The 16,395-nt window shown below is 41.4% G+C and overlaps 1 protein-coding gene across 12 annotated transcripts in view; it reads right to left on the bottom strand.

Moving 5' to 3' along the window:
• Positions 1–16,395, bottom strand: part of Cobl (cordon-bleu WH2 repeat protein) — a 243,915-nt gene that overhangs the window by 69,393 nt on the left and 158,127 nt on the right. For 10 of the 12 annotated variants that reach the window (XM_031338138.1, XM_031338142.1, XM_031338133.1 and 7 more), the window contains 2 exons: positions 9,480–9,618; positions 6,812–6,982 (listed from right to left, as the gene is read on the bottom strand). In XM_031338138.1, coding sequence (XP_031193998.1) covers positions 6,812–6,982; positions 9,480–9,618 — 310 coding nt within the window. The remainder of the gene's footprint in view (positions 1–6,811; positions 6,983–9,479; positions 9,619–16,395) is intronic. The other 2 variants (XM_031338143.1, XM_031338144.1) reach the window with 1 other exon arrangement.

Raw genomic sequence — 16,395 nt, 5'->3', positions numbered from 1 at the left:
GCAAATCCCCAGGGTCTTCTAACTGGAACATGTAACTGATGAGCCATTAATAGCCCAATTATGATTGTACTGTAAATCCTGAAAACAAACAGTTCAGTGCAACTAATGGGATAGTTCTACAAAAGTGATTCATTAGAGCAGATTCAAAAGCTGGCAGAATGGAAGCTGGTTAGAAAGCTATGAAGCAAAATCCAAATGCACACAGTATTATTGGTTTAGACATGCATATAAAGCACTTGCATGTGTAAGTAGATATCTAATGGGAAATACGAAAGCTTATTAATATGAATAAGATTAAAGAATACAGAGCAGAGAGTTATTAGTCTCCTGCTCTTAAAGTTATGTTAAGAGCCATTCACACACAGTCATGTTGAAGACAAACTTGGTAATAGGAGGCCTTGGGAGGCTATGGAGTTTGATCATTCTTCTTCATAACCTATGGCATTCATCTGTGCAGAGTCTGCAAGATGTTTTGGCCATGAAGGAGCTGACTTCAAGGCTCATATAAAACGAAGCTTAACTCTAGGTAGGTATGGGCAATGGCTGGCAGCGGGAAGAGCTTATTCTCTGGCATAGGACACTTCATATCTGCCTTCTGTTGGCTTTTTCAAAGGCTGTGCTTTGATTACAGTTAACTTAATCTTTTCTAAAGCAGGAAGTAATTTTAAACACCTAACATTATTAGGATTTATGAGGTAGATACACAACTTCACCAACACTACTTTTCTATCTTCCTACTACCAAGATTATCTAGAAGCCAGACTCTTTAGTCTCTGGATACTAAGTAAGTGTACAATAGCCTTCTTCAGCCACAAAGAAGCTATTCTAAACTTCCCACTGGATGCCAGAAAGTACTGAGAATATTAAAGTACTTACAACTATTCACAGATATAGACGTGTGTGTGTGTGTGTGTGTGTGTGTGTGTGTGTGTGGTGTATTTAAAGTTTTACCACAGATCTTAGCAAGTTCAACATGTGATTTTCTTTTCTGTCATTTAAAGGAAGCATGTCTGAATTGCCAGTACCACTCTTCTTATATTTTGGCCATTATTAAGAAAAATAAAGATTACTTGAACATGGATGCTGCAGTATCCCTACAGTCAATCTTAAAATGCAGATGCTACCAAGTGACACTAATGGTGGCAACAGTGTAAATACAAGGACAAAGGGACAACGGTACAGGTCCTGGGCAGGACAAAGATGGATGGTATGAAATTTCATCACAAGGTTTAGGAGAATCTATAATTTCAGATATATGCACTATGTCTGGAGCTTTCCAGTTCATTCAGATAATGGTAACTGAATCTATGGAACAGATTAGTGCAGGTGAGGAAGGATGACTATATTCTGATGCTCAGAGCTCTATCAGTATTTCCTCTGCTCTGTAAAAGCAGAAAGTGAGAGACATAGGTAGACACAGTCTGAGGGGGCTCTTCCTGGGTGAGTTTTGCCTTTCACTTGCTTGGCTGTACTGTCTTTGAGTCTACTCTTACATATGTCTTTTCACAATGGATACTTCTCTTTACACCTGCTCACAGACTATCTTATGTTCTTCAGATAACAATTAAATTGAAGGCTTAGCTGTGTACACAATATCAACAATGGTACCTGAGTGCTGCTCATCAATTTCCTTATCTCTCTCTTTTTTAAAGATATATTTATTTATTATATATAAGTACACTGTAGCTGTCTTCAGACACACCAGAAGAGGGCATCAGATCTCATTACAGATGGTTGTGAGACACCATGTTGTTGCTGGGATTTGAACATAGGACCCCTGGAAGAGTAGTCAGTGCTCTTAACCGCTGAGCCATCTCTCCAGCCCCCTTCCTTATCTCTTAAAGAAGAGCTGGTCCCAACCCCACTGTCTGGATGGGACTGGTACATTTAAGGTGATATCATTCATGTCAGGTGTTAGGCCAATGTTTTACCCAATGTGACCAATGAGACATGGAGATATTCTTCAGTGAGTTTCCTTCATCCTATAGAATTATTAGAAAAGACAGTCTTCTCTGTCTGAAGCATCTAGTGTCTAGCTGTGACCCATGAAAGAACCACATGCCTCTTGCTTGAGACTTAAGAAGGAAATCATACCTGGACCTCTGGTGACCAGTTTGGGCCCATTTCTGCCACCCCTGCTCTGTGTAATGATGTTCCCTCTTTGGAGACAGCAGCCCATGAAGATAGGCTTCATTTATTTATCACCAGAATTAGCTATGTATTGCTACCAAACTGCACCAATACATACAAGCTTAAAAGCAATGGCATGTTTCATTTCATAGTTTTGCAGCAGGCTGGAAACCAGGCATACTTAGCCAGATGACTGTGGTATAAGGTCTCCCACAAGATGCAGTCAAGGGATACATCATGTGTGGACTCTACTGGTGAGAGGTCTTCTTCCACATTAACTCGATGGGCTTCTGGGAGGATCTAGTCTTGTGCTCACAAGGTCTCGGGAAAGCAGCTCACCTATGGCATCCAGGTATCTCCAGTAAAAAGGAGAAAAAGGGGTGTCTAAGCTTAAAGCCACAGCCATCCTCTATGCTCTTCTTGGAAGTGATAAGGGTCTCATGACTACTTTGACATATTTTCTTTATTAGGAATCACTGGGGCAAGCAAAAGAAATTAATAAGGAGGATATCGTTGGGAACTATTCTAAAGTTATTTACCACATTTAAAGGACTAGACTCAACAAAAGATCAAAGAAGCAAGCAGAAAAGGTATACTGAACTCCACTGAGATTTTCAATCTTTCTTAAGTAAAATGGCCACAGGTCTTTAATGGAATGTTGGTTCACTGAGGATATCCTAAGGTACAGTTAGGATGATGTTGCTGAACTCTCTCTAGCTTCAAGCAGATCTCAGTATAACAAAGCGGCATGGTAGAGTGATTTTTACTATATCAAGAACTAAGTTTAAAGATGAACAAAAACATAAGTAAGACAACAGCCTTCAACTACCTTGGCATACACCTTTGTAATACAGGGCAAGCAAAGGGACAAGAAAACCTCAAGCCAGAAAGATGATGAGCTTGCTCATGATCAGCAGGGTGTACACAGATAATGTAGCCTGCTTGACAAGCTGGAGTAGATAGAGTTCATATCAACCTGTATCTAGGCTGTATCAAGTTGGACTTGAGAACAGGCAGTGACAGGTGGACTCTTAAAGCAAAGCTCACACATGTATGGCTATTTTCTCTGTCTTCTGAGCCCTTAACCCCCAAAAATGTTCCAAAGTCTCAAATCTGTGCAAGAGTGTATACATAGATCCTGTCTTTCTGTTTTCCTCCATTATAGGTAAATGTGGTTTCATGGCCATGGGTCAAGTATTTATAAAAGCTAGGAAGGGTAGTGGTTGAAACATAAAGGTAGAGTGGGAGCAATCAAAACACAGTGCAGAGTTCTGAGAACCTACTCTGTGCCTTCCCATATCTCTGGGTAAATCTATCACTTCTCTTAAGTATATTGTAGCTGTCTTCAGACACCCCCCAGAAGAGGGCATCAGATCTCATTTCAGGTGGTAGTTGTGACCCACCATGTGGTTGCTGGGGTTTGAACTCAGGACCTTCAGAAGAGCAGTCAGTGCTCTCTCTTAACTGCTGAGCCATCTCCCAGACACTATTATGGATATCAGCAAGTGCTGGCTGACAGGAGCCTGATATAGCTGTCTTCTGAGAGGCTCTTCCAGTGCCCGACTAACACAAAAGTAGAGACTTACAACCATCCATTAGATTGAGTATAGGGTCTCCAATGAAGGAGCTAGAGAAAGGACCCAAGGAGCTGAAGGGTTTGCAGCCCCTTAGGACAAGCAACAATATGAACTAACTAGTACCCTCAGAGCTCCCAGGGACTAAACCACCAACCAAAGAGTATACATGGTGGGACTCATGGCTGCAGCTGCATATGTATAGCAGAGGATGGCCTAGTCGGTCATCAAGGGAGGAGAGGCCCTTGGTCCTGTGAAGGTTTAAGCCCCAGTGTAGGGGAATGCCAGGGCTAGGAAGCGGGAGAGGTAGGTTGGTGAGTAGGAGGAGGGGGGAGGAAATAGGGTTAGTTTTTTGTTTTTGTTTTTGATATTTTTTCGGAGGGGTAACCAAGAGAGGAGATATCATTTGAAATGTAAATAAAGAAAATATATAGTTTTTTTAAAAAAAGAAAAACAAATCTATCATTTCTCAAACTTAGGAAGGTTAGTTGAGTTTACTGTTTCCAAGAAAGACTAACAACTGAGTGGTAAATACAAATGTTGTACAAATCACAATGGGTATACAAAAGTCAAAGTGCCCCATGGTCGATTACAGCTCAGTGTGAGAAAGAGTATGTGATGAACAAAGAAAGACATAAGGCTGAGAGGTCCTAAAGTAAGACATTTCACTACATTTCTTAAGTCATTCAGGCTTAATTCCCTCCGATAGCACAGCTGAGGTGGAATCTATATGAGATCTCATGTATGAGATACTCAAGATCCCACTGAGGGCATGGAAATTCCCTTATAAGGAATGACATTTTAAAAATGAAAGCAGGAGGAGATACATAGGAGCTTGGAGCTAACATGAAAATATCTCTACTGAGAATTCATGTCGCCTCAAACAGCTAGAAGTCTGATTAGAAGAGCAGCCAAGAAGCATATGATACTTTCTATGCCCACCACTTTTGCCTTTCCAGAGGCAAGCTTAGAGGAGTAACTAGATTGCTACTTTATGGAAAGAAATATAAGAAATATAAGGATTTCATTTTTATAACTAATTTTTAAATCCTGAATTAAAGAAGGCAAGTTGCAGTCTGCCTGATTGGGCAGGTGATCCATTTTCAATGTTGTAAGCAACTGACAGGCCAGTTCTGCTAATTAGGCAACATGACAGCATTTCACTGAATACTTAAGATTCTGGTGTACACAAAGGAGAGAGGAGTGGACTCAGGTATGTCCAAGGGGCTGGACTAGATTGCAGGGGCCAAGGGAGGCTGAACAAAACGACATTTGTTGACTCATCTAGTGGCCTCTGTCTAGGCCTACTCGATTACTTGTGTCTTTGTGGGTAGGGGAGGATGGAAGAAAGGTGACTGATGATGTGGAGGGCTAAGAAATGCTATATCTGAAGAAGTGTGCTCAAAGACAGATGGCAGTTACCATAGGGTGAGAAACTGAGCCACAAGGCAAGAAGAAATCAAGTTTTAGAACTGTCTGCTGCTTGACTCTATACCCTTCTGACCGCTCAGGAATTTTCAGGGCAGGCTGGGATCTGCCTACAGCCCCAGGCTGCCTTCTGGGTGTCATAAATATGAGGGTCTGCAGAAAGGCAAGTTGGCAAGATAGTTCAGGCCTTTACCTGGCTCTTCCACCCTTTGTAAACCACGGCACTGCAGATCTTGTAGGTGTCTTCTCTTCATAAAGTGAGCTTTACTGTGCTCACTCAGTTAATCCTATTCACTTGTCCCCATTAGGGAGGTGATGCTGTGAGTATAATAGTCATCGAGTTGGCCTCTGAAATCATCATGTATGTGCCTTGGTGTGAGGGGGCTGAAATATCCCTCTCTTCAGAGATACCACAATAGTTTGAGATGACAAAGCTAGCATTTTATTGACAGATATCTGGTTGATTCTTCTTTAAAGATTTATTTATCTTTATTTTCATGTGTATTAGTAGTTTCCTGCATGTGCATGCCTGGTGCCCACAGAGTTCAGTAGAAAGCATCAGATGTTTATGAGCCATGATATATGTGCTGGAAACTGAACCTAGGTCTTCTGCAAGAGCAACAATTGCTTTTAACCACTGAGTCATCTCTCCAGCAATTTTAGTTCATTCTTAAATATCAAATGCCTCATAAAAATTCATTTGCATGAAGAAACATGCTCAATATAAAGAGGATAAGAATAATTGAAGGGAATAAGAACTATTTGTAGAAAACAGTAAACTGAATCACCATTATTTTGCCCAAAGAAAGGAGATAAGCTAGTGGGCAGGTAATTATCGTTTTCAAAGACAGTAAAAGGTAAATGTAATGGTGGAAAAGCACAAAGTTCCTATAGTGCACGATTGTTCAGATATTGCTAACTGGGCTTCCTCGGTGTGACACTGCACCATTAGAATCCATGGTCTATGAAGAAGCCCGCTTTGTAAGAAGCAATGTCACAAGCCTGACATGAAAGTGATACCTTCCAAAGATGTATGGCTTGAAGAGCTCTTATCTATCTCAAAGTAGGAATGCTATACATATTTATTAATATCCAAAAAGAATTCCAGGAGACTTTGAGGGAACACAGGGCATGGCGAGAAACAAACGCGAAGCAGAACACGAGTTCTTGCTGTGGCTAGAGTAAAGCCGTATCTCCTTTGCCTGACGCAGTTTCTTTGATTACAGAGAAGCATTCCAATGCCTAGCCACGAGGTTCAAAGCTTACTTATAAATGTTGTCCTTGCAGTTCCTGGATACCAACTACCCTGATATGCATCCATATCCACCCTGAGTAAGCATCAGCAGACTGGCAGGTTTTTTTTTTTCTGCCAGAGGCTGTTGCTAACTGTACACATTCTTAAGAAACTCCCAACCCCAAGAGCATCAGCTCCTCACTGACTATATATACCCACGAGCCCAGCTTCAGACCACTGACTGACTACATCCCTCTTACAGGCTACTGTGTGGCATTCACAGTGCATTCTCTGTGAAGCTAGATGCATTGCATTGAGCATTTGGAACAGAAAGGTACAGATGTCCAGAAGCAAGAAGGGAATGTCTAAACATAGATTTATACCAGTAGAGACCAGAAAGACAGATGATCAACACATAGCTCGAATGGCAACAAGAGGCACGTACGTTTGGGTCTCAGCTCTGAGGTCTCGGAACAAGCGCCTTCCCCAGGAAAGGTGACAGGCTCTGTCACATCTGTGTCAGGAGGAGGGTAGGGTGGGGGCGGGGGGAGCACTAAATGGGGTGGGCCCCGAGCTGTGCCTCTGGGAGGCTTTTGTGGCACCTGACGTCCAACACCTACATGGGAAGGATTCAAAGGTTAAGCCAAAGGACGTCCTAGCTTTTAACCAAGGGTATACTGCTATGGCTCATCAGACACAAAACCAGTCACTCAACACCATACCCCACACCACTCTGCACCAAACCAGCCATATCCAATCCCAAATCCAACAACAAAGCATATGTATACGACATCAAATTTTATACCAAAAGTGGTCACGCCCAATACCAAAATCTAATGCTAAATAAATCACATTCAATACCAAATCAAATACCAAAGCAGCCATGTTCAATTTCAAATCCAGCCTCAGTCTGCACCAAGCCAGCCATACCCAATGTCAAATTCCAGTTCCCTCTGCATTAGACCAGTCATACCCACTATCAAAGACATTTACCTAGCAGTAACCACAAGACCTTGCTACTAGCTCTTGCCCTCAAAGGGAAACATTATTCTTAGAAAGAAAGGGATTGTGGCTTTTCTTGTCCCTACAAACAATTTTGGACCGGGTAGGAGGAAGCATGGCAAACTGCCACCATCCACATCTTCTCTTTGCAGTATCTCTCAATGAAGGGATGTTAGTACAGTTTTAAGTTTTAGACATAGGTCTCACATTTCTCTTGGTATCTATGGCCACCAGCTGATCTCATGTTCAGCATGGGCCAAGGTTCAGGGAATATGAGGCTTGGGTCCTTCCTGGACTGGAAATGGGGTGTTGGATTTGGAAGCTGACTTAACAAATATACATGATACTTAAAGTAGGTACTTCCAAAAATGTTTCCAAAGTTTCTCTCTTAAAATTGAGGGGTTTATTCATAAAAAGGAGGAAGAGAGCTTGAAGGGAGGAAAGGGCTCTCATTATGAAATAAAATAATATAGCTCCAATGAACTGGTAATTGTTTACTGTGTTTTTCACTCTTTTAAAGAATGCTTCTTTAAATGAACCTTTTTATTCTATTTATTTCTTATCTATTTAGGGTATGATTGTTTATGTATTTGTTCATTTGTTTAGTTTGTGTGTGTTTACACATTTATTCATTTGTCTATTTATTGTATGTGTATTTACATGCACATGAGTATGGGTATGGGCATTACTTGCATGTGGATGTTAATAACCTGTGGAAGTTCTCTCCACAGGTTCCCAGGATCAAACTCGGGTATGGGGCTTGGTGGCAGGAGCCTTTATCTCTGAGCCATCTTCTTTTTTATTCTGACATTATATTCCTCTGGGAAATGGGAAGAACTGATATAAAACACAGATTGTTACTTCTTAGGATAAGTGATTCTCAGGATATGAAATGCCAGGCATTACAAGTAAAGTACTGACTAAAGCAAAGAATGCTGACCAACAGCCAACTCACCCTTACTAACATTTAAGAATTTGACAATGCAACCACTTATGATAGATAGGGAGCATTGTCCCTGTGGGGCCAAAGACTCTTTGTCAATGGGGAAACAACCGGCTGTCTGAACCCATGAATGGCTCATGGCTTGAGCCATGAGGGCTCTGATGGAACTTTTGACCAGAGAATCCAATGCTGCAAAGTTCTGATACCTTCTCTGCAAGGGCTGGTTGTATTCCTACTATGGTGAAATGGTGGATACTAAAGGATTTTAAAATAAAAATGAGCCTCCTGAGGCTCACGGATCTTGGAAGTCCAGCCCTTAGTGTTGTCCCCCATGATCTATACCACACAAGGGTGGGGTATAATGATCTCACAGGTTACTCCTTGCTTAAAGGTGTCAAAGACTCTATCCTGGTTCTTTTGAGTTCTCTTACTCTTAGCAGTGGGACTTTGCTAGCTGTATCAGCCGTGTATCAACAGGGACTGTTTTCAAATAGGAACTCACAGGCTGACAACCAAATGCTCAGAACCAGAGGTGTTTTGGATTTCCGATTTTTCTAATTGTAGAACATTTACATATACATGATGAGGTATCTTGGTGATGGAACTCAAGTCTAAATATAAAATTCATTTATAATTCATATATACAGAATCTGAAGGTAATTTTATGTAATTTTAAAATAAGTTTGTTCATAAAAACCAAGCTCCATGGTACAGGTTTGTGGTATCATGTTAGTATTCAAATGGTTTCAGATTCTGAAGAATTTTCAGATTTCAGACGCTCTTCACACTAGGAAGGCACAAATTCTATACACCATGAGAGGTCTAAGATATCTTTCACATGACACACGCCTTTTCAAACATCCTCTACAGACATCCTCCAGACAGTAATACATGCCACAGCCACTCACATGAGCCCCACTTGTCACTGTCTCCTGGGGTTCTGAGTTCTTTAATCACAATCTATTCCCCCCAACTATCTTCATGTCCTCCACTCCCTCCTCAGTGTAAATAAGATATTAAGGCAATTCAGAGCTAGTAATTTTTCAGACACTCTTTAGCATATTGTTTTCTGGTTAATGTAGTTAACGAGGATACCACTGCCAGGGTTAACAAGAGTATGTTAAAGCAGGCATCCCAGACATGCACAGAGCAGGCCACATCCACTCACCCACTGTGCTCTTCCTGTTCTCTTCCTTATCTTCCTTGCGGCTGGGAACCACAGGACTTGGTGGTGGCGGCTGTGGTGGAGGAGGAGCTGGCGCCCGCCTCTTCTTCTTCTGAAGATCAGCCTGTGAGCTGAGGGAGGCCTAGGAAGCACAATAAAGGACAGCAAGGATTAGCTGGTCTGTAAAAGGATTAGTTGGTCTGTAAGAGGCAAAACACACATGGAATGTTTGCCCCCCAGAAGCAGGCTCTGGGTGGCATGGCCATAAAAGAGAGCTGTCACACTGCCTGTCCAATTACGCTCCTCTCAAGCAGCTGTGGTCTTTCATGCTTTGGTGTAGACCTGAAGTGGCAGGGATACTTCCAAATTCCTTAGCTCCCTATTTTGTGCAAGAAGTGCCTACTTTCTAAGCATTTTTGGAGACTTGAGGACTTCCTTAGTGTATAAATAAGAAAATGAACTTTGTCCTTACTGAAGAATAAAGAGTTAACTTATTCATCCTGAAATAGGAGAGGTCTGTGTAGATGGAAGCTCAGGTCCCACTCTGCCTCTTCCTGTAGACATCCCAGAACAACCAGGACCAGCACAAGCCGCATTATGTGTACTCTACATCTAGGCCCACAGTGAAGCATCTGTATATGGGGCCTTTAGACCAAGATTTGGGATATGAGTCTCCCATCTAGAACAGATATCCAGTTGTGCCTCAGAGAGGATGACAATGGAATTCTAACACTACCAGCAGCTTTGGCAGGTATCCCTGTTGAAAGTAAAATCTGTGACCCACTGATCGCAGGTCTTTCCTTCTGAAGGACTCAGTTATCTTCCTTTCCTCCTAGCAGTCAGTATTAAAACTCATTCATGTCACTTGATTGGGATTCACTGAAAAGAAAGGGCATACATGCAAAGGATGATTCCACTGTTTCCTGTCTTCAGTTCCTCACAGTAAGGTCCTGTCCAACCATTACTAGACCTTTCTAGGGTTAGAGCACACTGCCACCCGCTAGTACCATGGGTCTGATCTGGGTGCTCTCTGGTAATTTAAGCATGCTTCATGAACATAGAATTGATACAGCACTAAGCTACAATATTCCTCCTTTCTTAACTAGAAGGGTGTATGTACATATATCTGTAAAACATTTATAAATTTTAACAGTAATATATATTTATTGTAAAGTATTCAATCCTCTATGGTGAAACAGTGAATGTATATGTCAACAAGAGGTGGAAAAAATCATTTGTTTAGATCAAGTACTAACTGTAGGCGTGTCTATTTTTTTTTTCTAATTTTTTATCTTTTCTCTTTTAAAAGTGATGCTTTCTATTTCCTGGCACTGTGACATACCACACCAACTCCTTATGTACTCAAAGTTCTTTGCTAAACTTTGTATGAGAAGACTGCCAAACTCAAACAAAGCTTAGTTGTCAGCAAGACTTAGTTACTACTTCCTCTGCAGCAGCATCCACAGAGAACACCTTCCTTTAGAATGCACCGTTTCACCATGGAGGACAGTTCCTACACTGTCTTGATTTCCATGTGCTAGAGTTCTGACTTTCTGCTCCAAAAGATAGGGAGTTCATTTTCTTCTCCATTATGTCCCCAAAATTGCAACCTGAGACTTCAGTCATCATCCACTCTCTGGCCCCTCAGTAGTCTATCCTCATCAACAGGTTCAGTTTCTGTTACCTCAAGGCAACTGTGGTCCAACATTCTTAAACAGAAAATAAGAAGTCCTTACGTGTTGCCCCGTGCCCAGCCCTGAAGAGGAAGCTTCACAGCGTCCTCCTGCATCCTGCCTGGGGAACTGACTTGGTACCTAACTCACTCTTCCTAGCTGAACTTCCAGGAAATTCACTTTTCCTACTCTGAAGATTTCCTGTTTATGGAACAAGCTGTACATGAAGATTTTTGAGACTTTGAACTTAAAAACGTTTGGATCCTAAAATGTCTTTATCCTATTACACTGTACATGGGTACAGAGGAAAGTAAACAATTACAAAATACTGGAAATATTGGGCCTGCCACTGTGCCCGTGGGATAGCAAGCTCACTGTGGCGCAGTCTTCAGCCTGCTTTGCTTCCCTGCTGTTGACCTGTATTGTCCTCTCCATGTGCCAGATATTCCATGTTGTAGCAGAGCATGCTCTCTTCAGAGGCATTTATATTCCTGCAGTCTGTGGAATGTTCTGTTTCTACCTTTGTCTTACTTTTATTCTTTCTGTCTTTCCTCTCTAAACATGGAGAAATCAGTTAAACACAAAGGATTGTGAACCAATTATCCATTTTTTTTCTCTAGTGTTCCTGCCTCTTTCTTGGAAATTTCCATTATTTGACTGCCCAATTTCCTTGAGCGTTAAAGTATGCTGCAGCACATTTAATTTCCAAGATTTGTACTTATTTTAAAATCAGCAATATGGTCTTCTTTCTTGGGTATATTTTTCTCTCATTTTCTTCTTGATCGCATTACAATATTTTTATTTTTATTATTTTTAACTTTATGTGTTGTATTTTCCTATAAGTCTCTCTTCCTCTACCTCTATACTTCCATCTATCTCTGATGATCTCATTTTAATCTGTCTTCAAATATCTGTGCTTTTTGGATGGCCACTTACATTGTTTTGGAGCAGAGAGTCTATTCACACAACTACAAGATTCGCTGGAGCATCTGGGCAGAAATCTGGTTAGCTAAGAGGAAAGAACTCTACATATCTACCTGTGCAGATTTCTCTCCTAAGTCTACCCTTCCCACACAGAAAGGTTCTCAGCTGACCTCCCTAAAAGCGAGCTTTCAGGGTACACAGTGGAACAGGAAGACAAGGTTCTGAGCCTCCCTTGGAGTATATGGAGCACACTATCTGTTTGGTGTTCACCTAGCCACGTCTGAGGTCTGAAGCCACCTGATTGCAGTTGGGAGCATGGCTGCCTGGGAAAAAGTGTTACATGGCTTTCATGCTCAGACACATAACAGTCAGTCCTTGGCTTATTCTGTACTCTGGGGTACAGTAGAGTCTGCCCCAGATTCAGTAGCCTAGAGGAGTTCTGGGCCTGTCTGCTGCCTGTAGTGTCCCTAGGAGTCAATATTTACTTGCCCCCACTTTGACAGGCATTTATCATGGCACCTCTTGAAAACCATCATTATTTAAAATTATTTAAAAATGATTTAAAAACAATTAGTCACTTTTATGGGGATTCAAAAGGAGAGGCATTAATTTGCTTTATAAGCCATATTTTCCTATTTACTAAAGTATAGTTGATAAGAAAGCTCTGCATATATGAGAAGCTGAAAATGGTTTGCTATATATAATATATATTATATATATTATAAAGCAATCATAAGCTACTTACTATATCTTTACTCTCACACTGCTGTTATTTTTATGTTCATATTCTCTCTTTCCCCCTCCCTCCATTCCCTTATCTTGTATGTACACTTTAACCATTTTCTTAAGCTACTGCTACTCAGTTGGACAAATGAGGCATCAAGAACTAAGGTCTATTGCCTTTAGTTGAATATTAAGAATATGTTTTTCTTGATTATTTCAAACTACATTTCTTAGAAGACTCTCAAGTTTCTCTCCCAAACATTTATCTTTTTCTTTCCTCTTCAGAATTTATTAAGTACATTTACTTTAGCTTCTTGAGTAAAGATGTGAAATTCAGAGTGAAGATAACAGAGTCCAAAATTATGTATCCCAATTTAAAAATCCTTTGCAATGGTAAGATGGAGGAATATGAAGCCCTGGTCCTTGTTCTATAGAAGCAGTGACTTAATATCCACCTGCAGCCCGCAAAGCTTTAATGAGAATGGTTGTGATCAACCAGGAAGTCACAGCACCCAGATCACTCAAGCAAGGGCAGCCACATGAACCTCAGTAAGAAAACCAATTCATTTCAAGTACCACAGCCCTTCCCCCAAAGCCAGCACAGCTCAGATCTCCCTTGGGAGGAAGGAGAAGGAATCACAAGGGCACTTCCCAGATTTTAAGAAGGGTTGCCTAGGCAGAGACTGGATCGGTCTGGAGTGAGAGGAGAGCTCTTATGGAGCTAATGCCATTTGGAAGTGGGTAGATGGCAAGAACTGAAGAAAGAAGAAGTTAAACTATAGCTGATCCAGAGCTTAGAGACCTGGCATTGCCACTAATGGAGGCTTTCACAGCATGGCACAATCAGAAGTAAGTACCAGCTTATAGATTATGTAGGGGGCATTATAAGAGTGGGAAGGAAATGGAATGCTTTGGCTTTCTGTATAGGCTTGTATGATTGAATGGTTTTGGTCACATTTGACTGGTAGTGCAGAGTAGCACAGTTCTGATACCTGGGGAGTTACTCAAACCAAGGGAGACAGGTTGTAATGTCAAAAATCTGCAGTACCACAGACCAACAGCAGAGGGAGGAAAAAATTATATACTACTTAAAAAAAAGAAAATCCATAAATATTGTATCTGTCTGGGAGCAATCACGTGAGGCCAGAGAGGACACAAACACAGGCAAAGTTTGAGCTGTCCCAAGATCTGTAGATGAACTTACTACCCTGTTGTATCCATAAAATGCTATACTCTAAGGTCTGGGAGGATGAGTGGGTTTTTGTTGTTGTGTGCTGGTTGTTATATTTTGTTTTTCTCCTTTTTAAATGTAGAGTTTACAATAAGAAATAAAAGTCCAGGAAACTGTGTCCTGAGAGAAGCAGCAAATTAAATCTCTAGACAATAATCCTAAAGAAATGGAGAGTGATGGCCTGAAAATATTAAAAGCAATTTTCTTGGTAGAGTTTCATGAATTATAAGAGGGCAGGCAGACAGATGAGTAAGCAACATGAGGAACACTATGTGAGCAAGTTAAAGATGAACACAAAGCTAAAAGCCAAAAAGAGAAAGTGCTGGGTCTGGAGAACACAGAAAAGCTGGGAAGTCACTTAAAGGTTTACCCAGCAAACCTAATCACAGAGAACCAAGATTCTGCAAACATAAAGACATGTTACTAGGAATGATTGAGTCAGGGACTTTCTAAGAAAGAAGGAAGTTAAGTACTCTGTGAGACAACATGGCAGGGAGTGATGTACGCATTACAGAACTCCCAGAAAAAAGGAGACAGGGAAGGGGTAGACAGCGGCTTATCTGGAGAAATAACAATCAAAATCGCACTACATAAAACTTCAGGTAGATCAAAGGATTCCAACAGAAATGAACCCAAAGTAAAGCAGATGAAAGACACCCTGTATGGTAACCATCCAAAGGCAAAGCCGGAGAGAATCGGCCCAGAGTATCAAGAAGGGACTGCTAAATGCTGCACATGAGCAGATAGTGAGAGGAGAGCTGGCTTCTCAGAAGTCCCTTTGTAGACCAGAAGTGGTGGGATGGTTATGTAGGAAGGTGTGTGGAAAAAATAGAGTGGCAGCCAAGAATCCACTGACAAAACCATCTGCTAAAAATAGAGATCTAAAACAATAACTGCCCAGATGAAGGTCACAGAGCTCTCTGTATATTTTGTTCAAATAGTTTCATAATTTCAGGTATTACTTCGAGGTCTTTAAATCTACCTTGAGCCACTTTCTGCATGGGCTAAGATAAAGGTCCAATTTCATTCTTCTGCACACAGAAGTCCAGTTTCCTGAGCCCAGTTTACTGAAGAACCTCTTCCTCACTGGGCTCACTTGGTGATTTTGCTGAAAGTCAGTAAACTGGTGAGTGCATTTCTGACCTTTCTGTCCCATCTCATTCATCACTCTATCTTGAGGTTATCTGTCTGTTGCTGCTTTGATTATAATAGTTTTCTAAAACACTACACTGTACTTTGAAATCATGGAATGTGCTGTCTTCACCTGTTTGTTTCTCTTTTTTTCCCCCCACTACCCCACCGCCATGGGGCTTGGTTTATTAGGGCTCTTAGTGTAGTTCTTTGTGAACTGTAGGTTTGTTTCTTCTGTCTCTGTGAAAAACATTGGAGTTTTGATTGTATTGAATCTGCAGAGTTCGCCGGGTGTTATACATATAAATAACACTAATACTTTTTTTTTTTTTTTTTTTTCGAGACAGGGTTTCTCTGTATAGCCCTGGCTGTCCTGGAACTCACTCTGGAGACCAGGCTGGCCTCGAACTCAGAAATCCGCCTGCCTCTGCCTCCCAAGTGCTGGGATTAAAGGCGTGCACCACCACCGCCCGGCTTGACACTAATACTTTTAATAACTAAACCATGAGTATACTCTTGTTTACTTGAGTCTTATTCAGTTTTTATTGTCAATGTTTTTTTTAATTAGATGTTTTCTTTATTTACATGTCATACAATATCTCCAGGTTTCCCTCCAAAAAAAAAGAAAAAGAAAAAAGAAAAAAGAAAATAAAAAACACAAAGACAAAAAGAAACCCCTGTTCCCTCCCCCCTCCCACTGCTCACCACCCCATTCTCCTGGCTCTGGCATTCCCCTACACTGGGGCATAGAACCTTCACAGGGCCATGGGCCTTTCTTCCCATTGATGACCGACTTGGCCATTCTCTGCTATACATAAGCAGCTGGAGCCATTAGTCCCACCATGTGTACTCTTTGGTTGGTGGGTTTAGTCCCTGGGAGCTCTGAGGGTACTAGGTAGTTTGTATTGTTGTTTGTCTTAAGGGGCTGCAACTCTTTCAGCTCCTTGGGCCCTTTCTCTAGCTCCTTCATTGGGAACCCTGTACTCAGTCCAATGGATGGCTGTGAGCTTCTACTTCTGTATTAGTTGGGCACTGTCAGAGCCTCTCAGGAGACAGCTATATCAGGCTCCTGTCATCCAACACTTGCCAATGTTTTAATTTTTGCTCTCCTTGGTTAAAGTTACAAAAACCAAAGGAAACAAATATGACCAGATCATATACAAAGGACATTTGTATAGGAGAGGGGGGTGAGGGAAGGAGAGAGGGAGGGAGGGAGAGAGGGGGAAAGGGAAGGAAG

This window comes from Mastomys coucha, unplaced genomic scaffold, assembly GCF_008632895.1.
Source record: "Mastomys coucha isolate ucsf_1 unplaced genomic scaffold, UCSF_Mcou_1 pScaffold22, whole genome shotgun sequence".
In the NCBI taxonomy this organism is placed as follows: Eukaryota; Metazoa; Chordata; class Mammalia; order Rodentia; family Muridae; genus Mastomys; species Mastomys coucha.
Note: the sequence above shows the minus strand (reverse complement) of the source record. Positions and strands in the feature narration are given on the sequence as shown.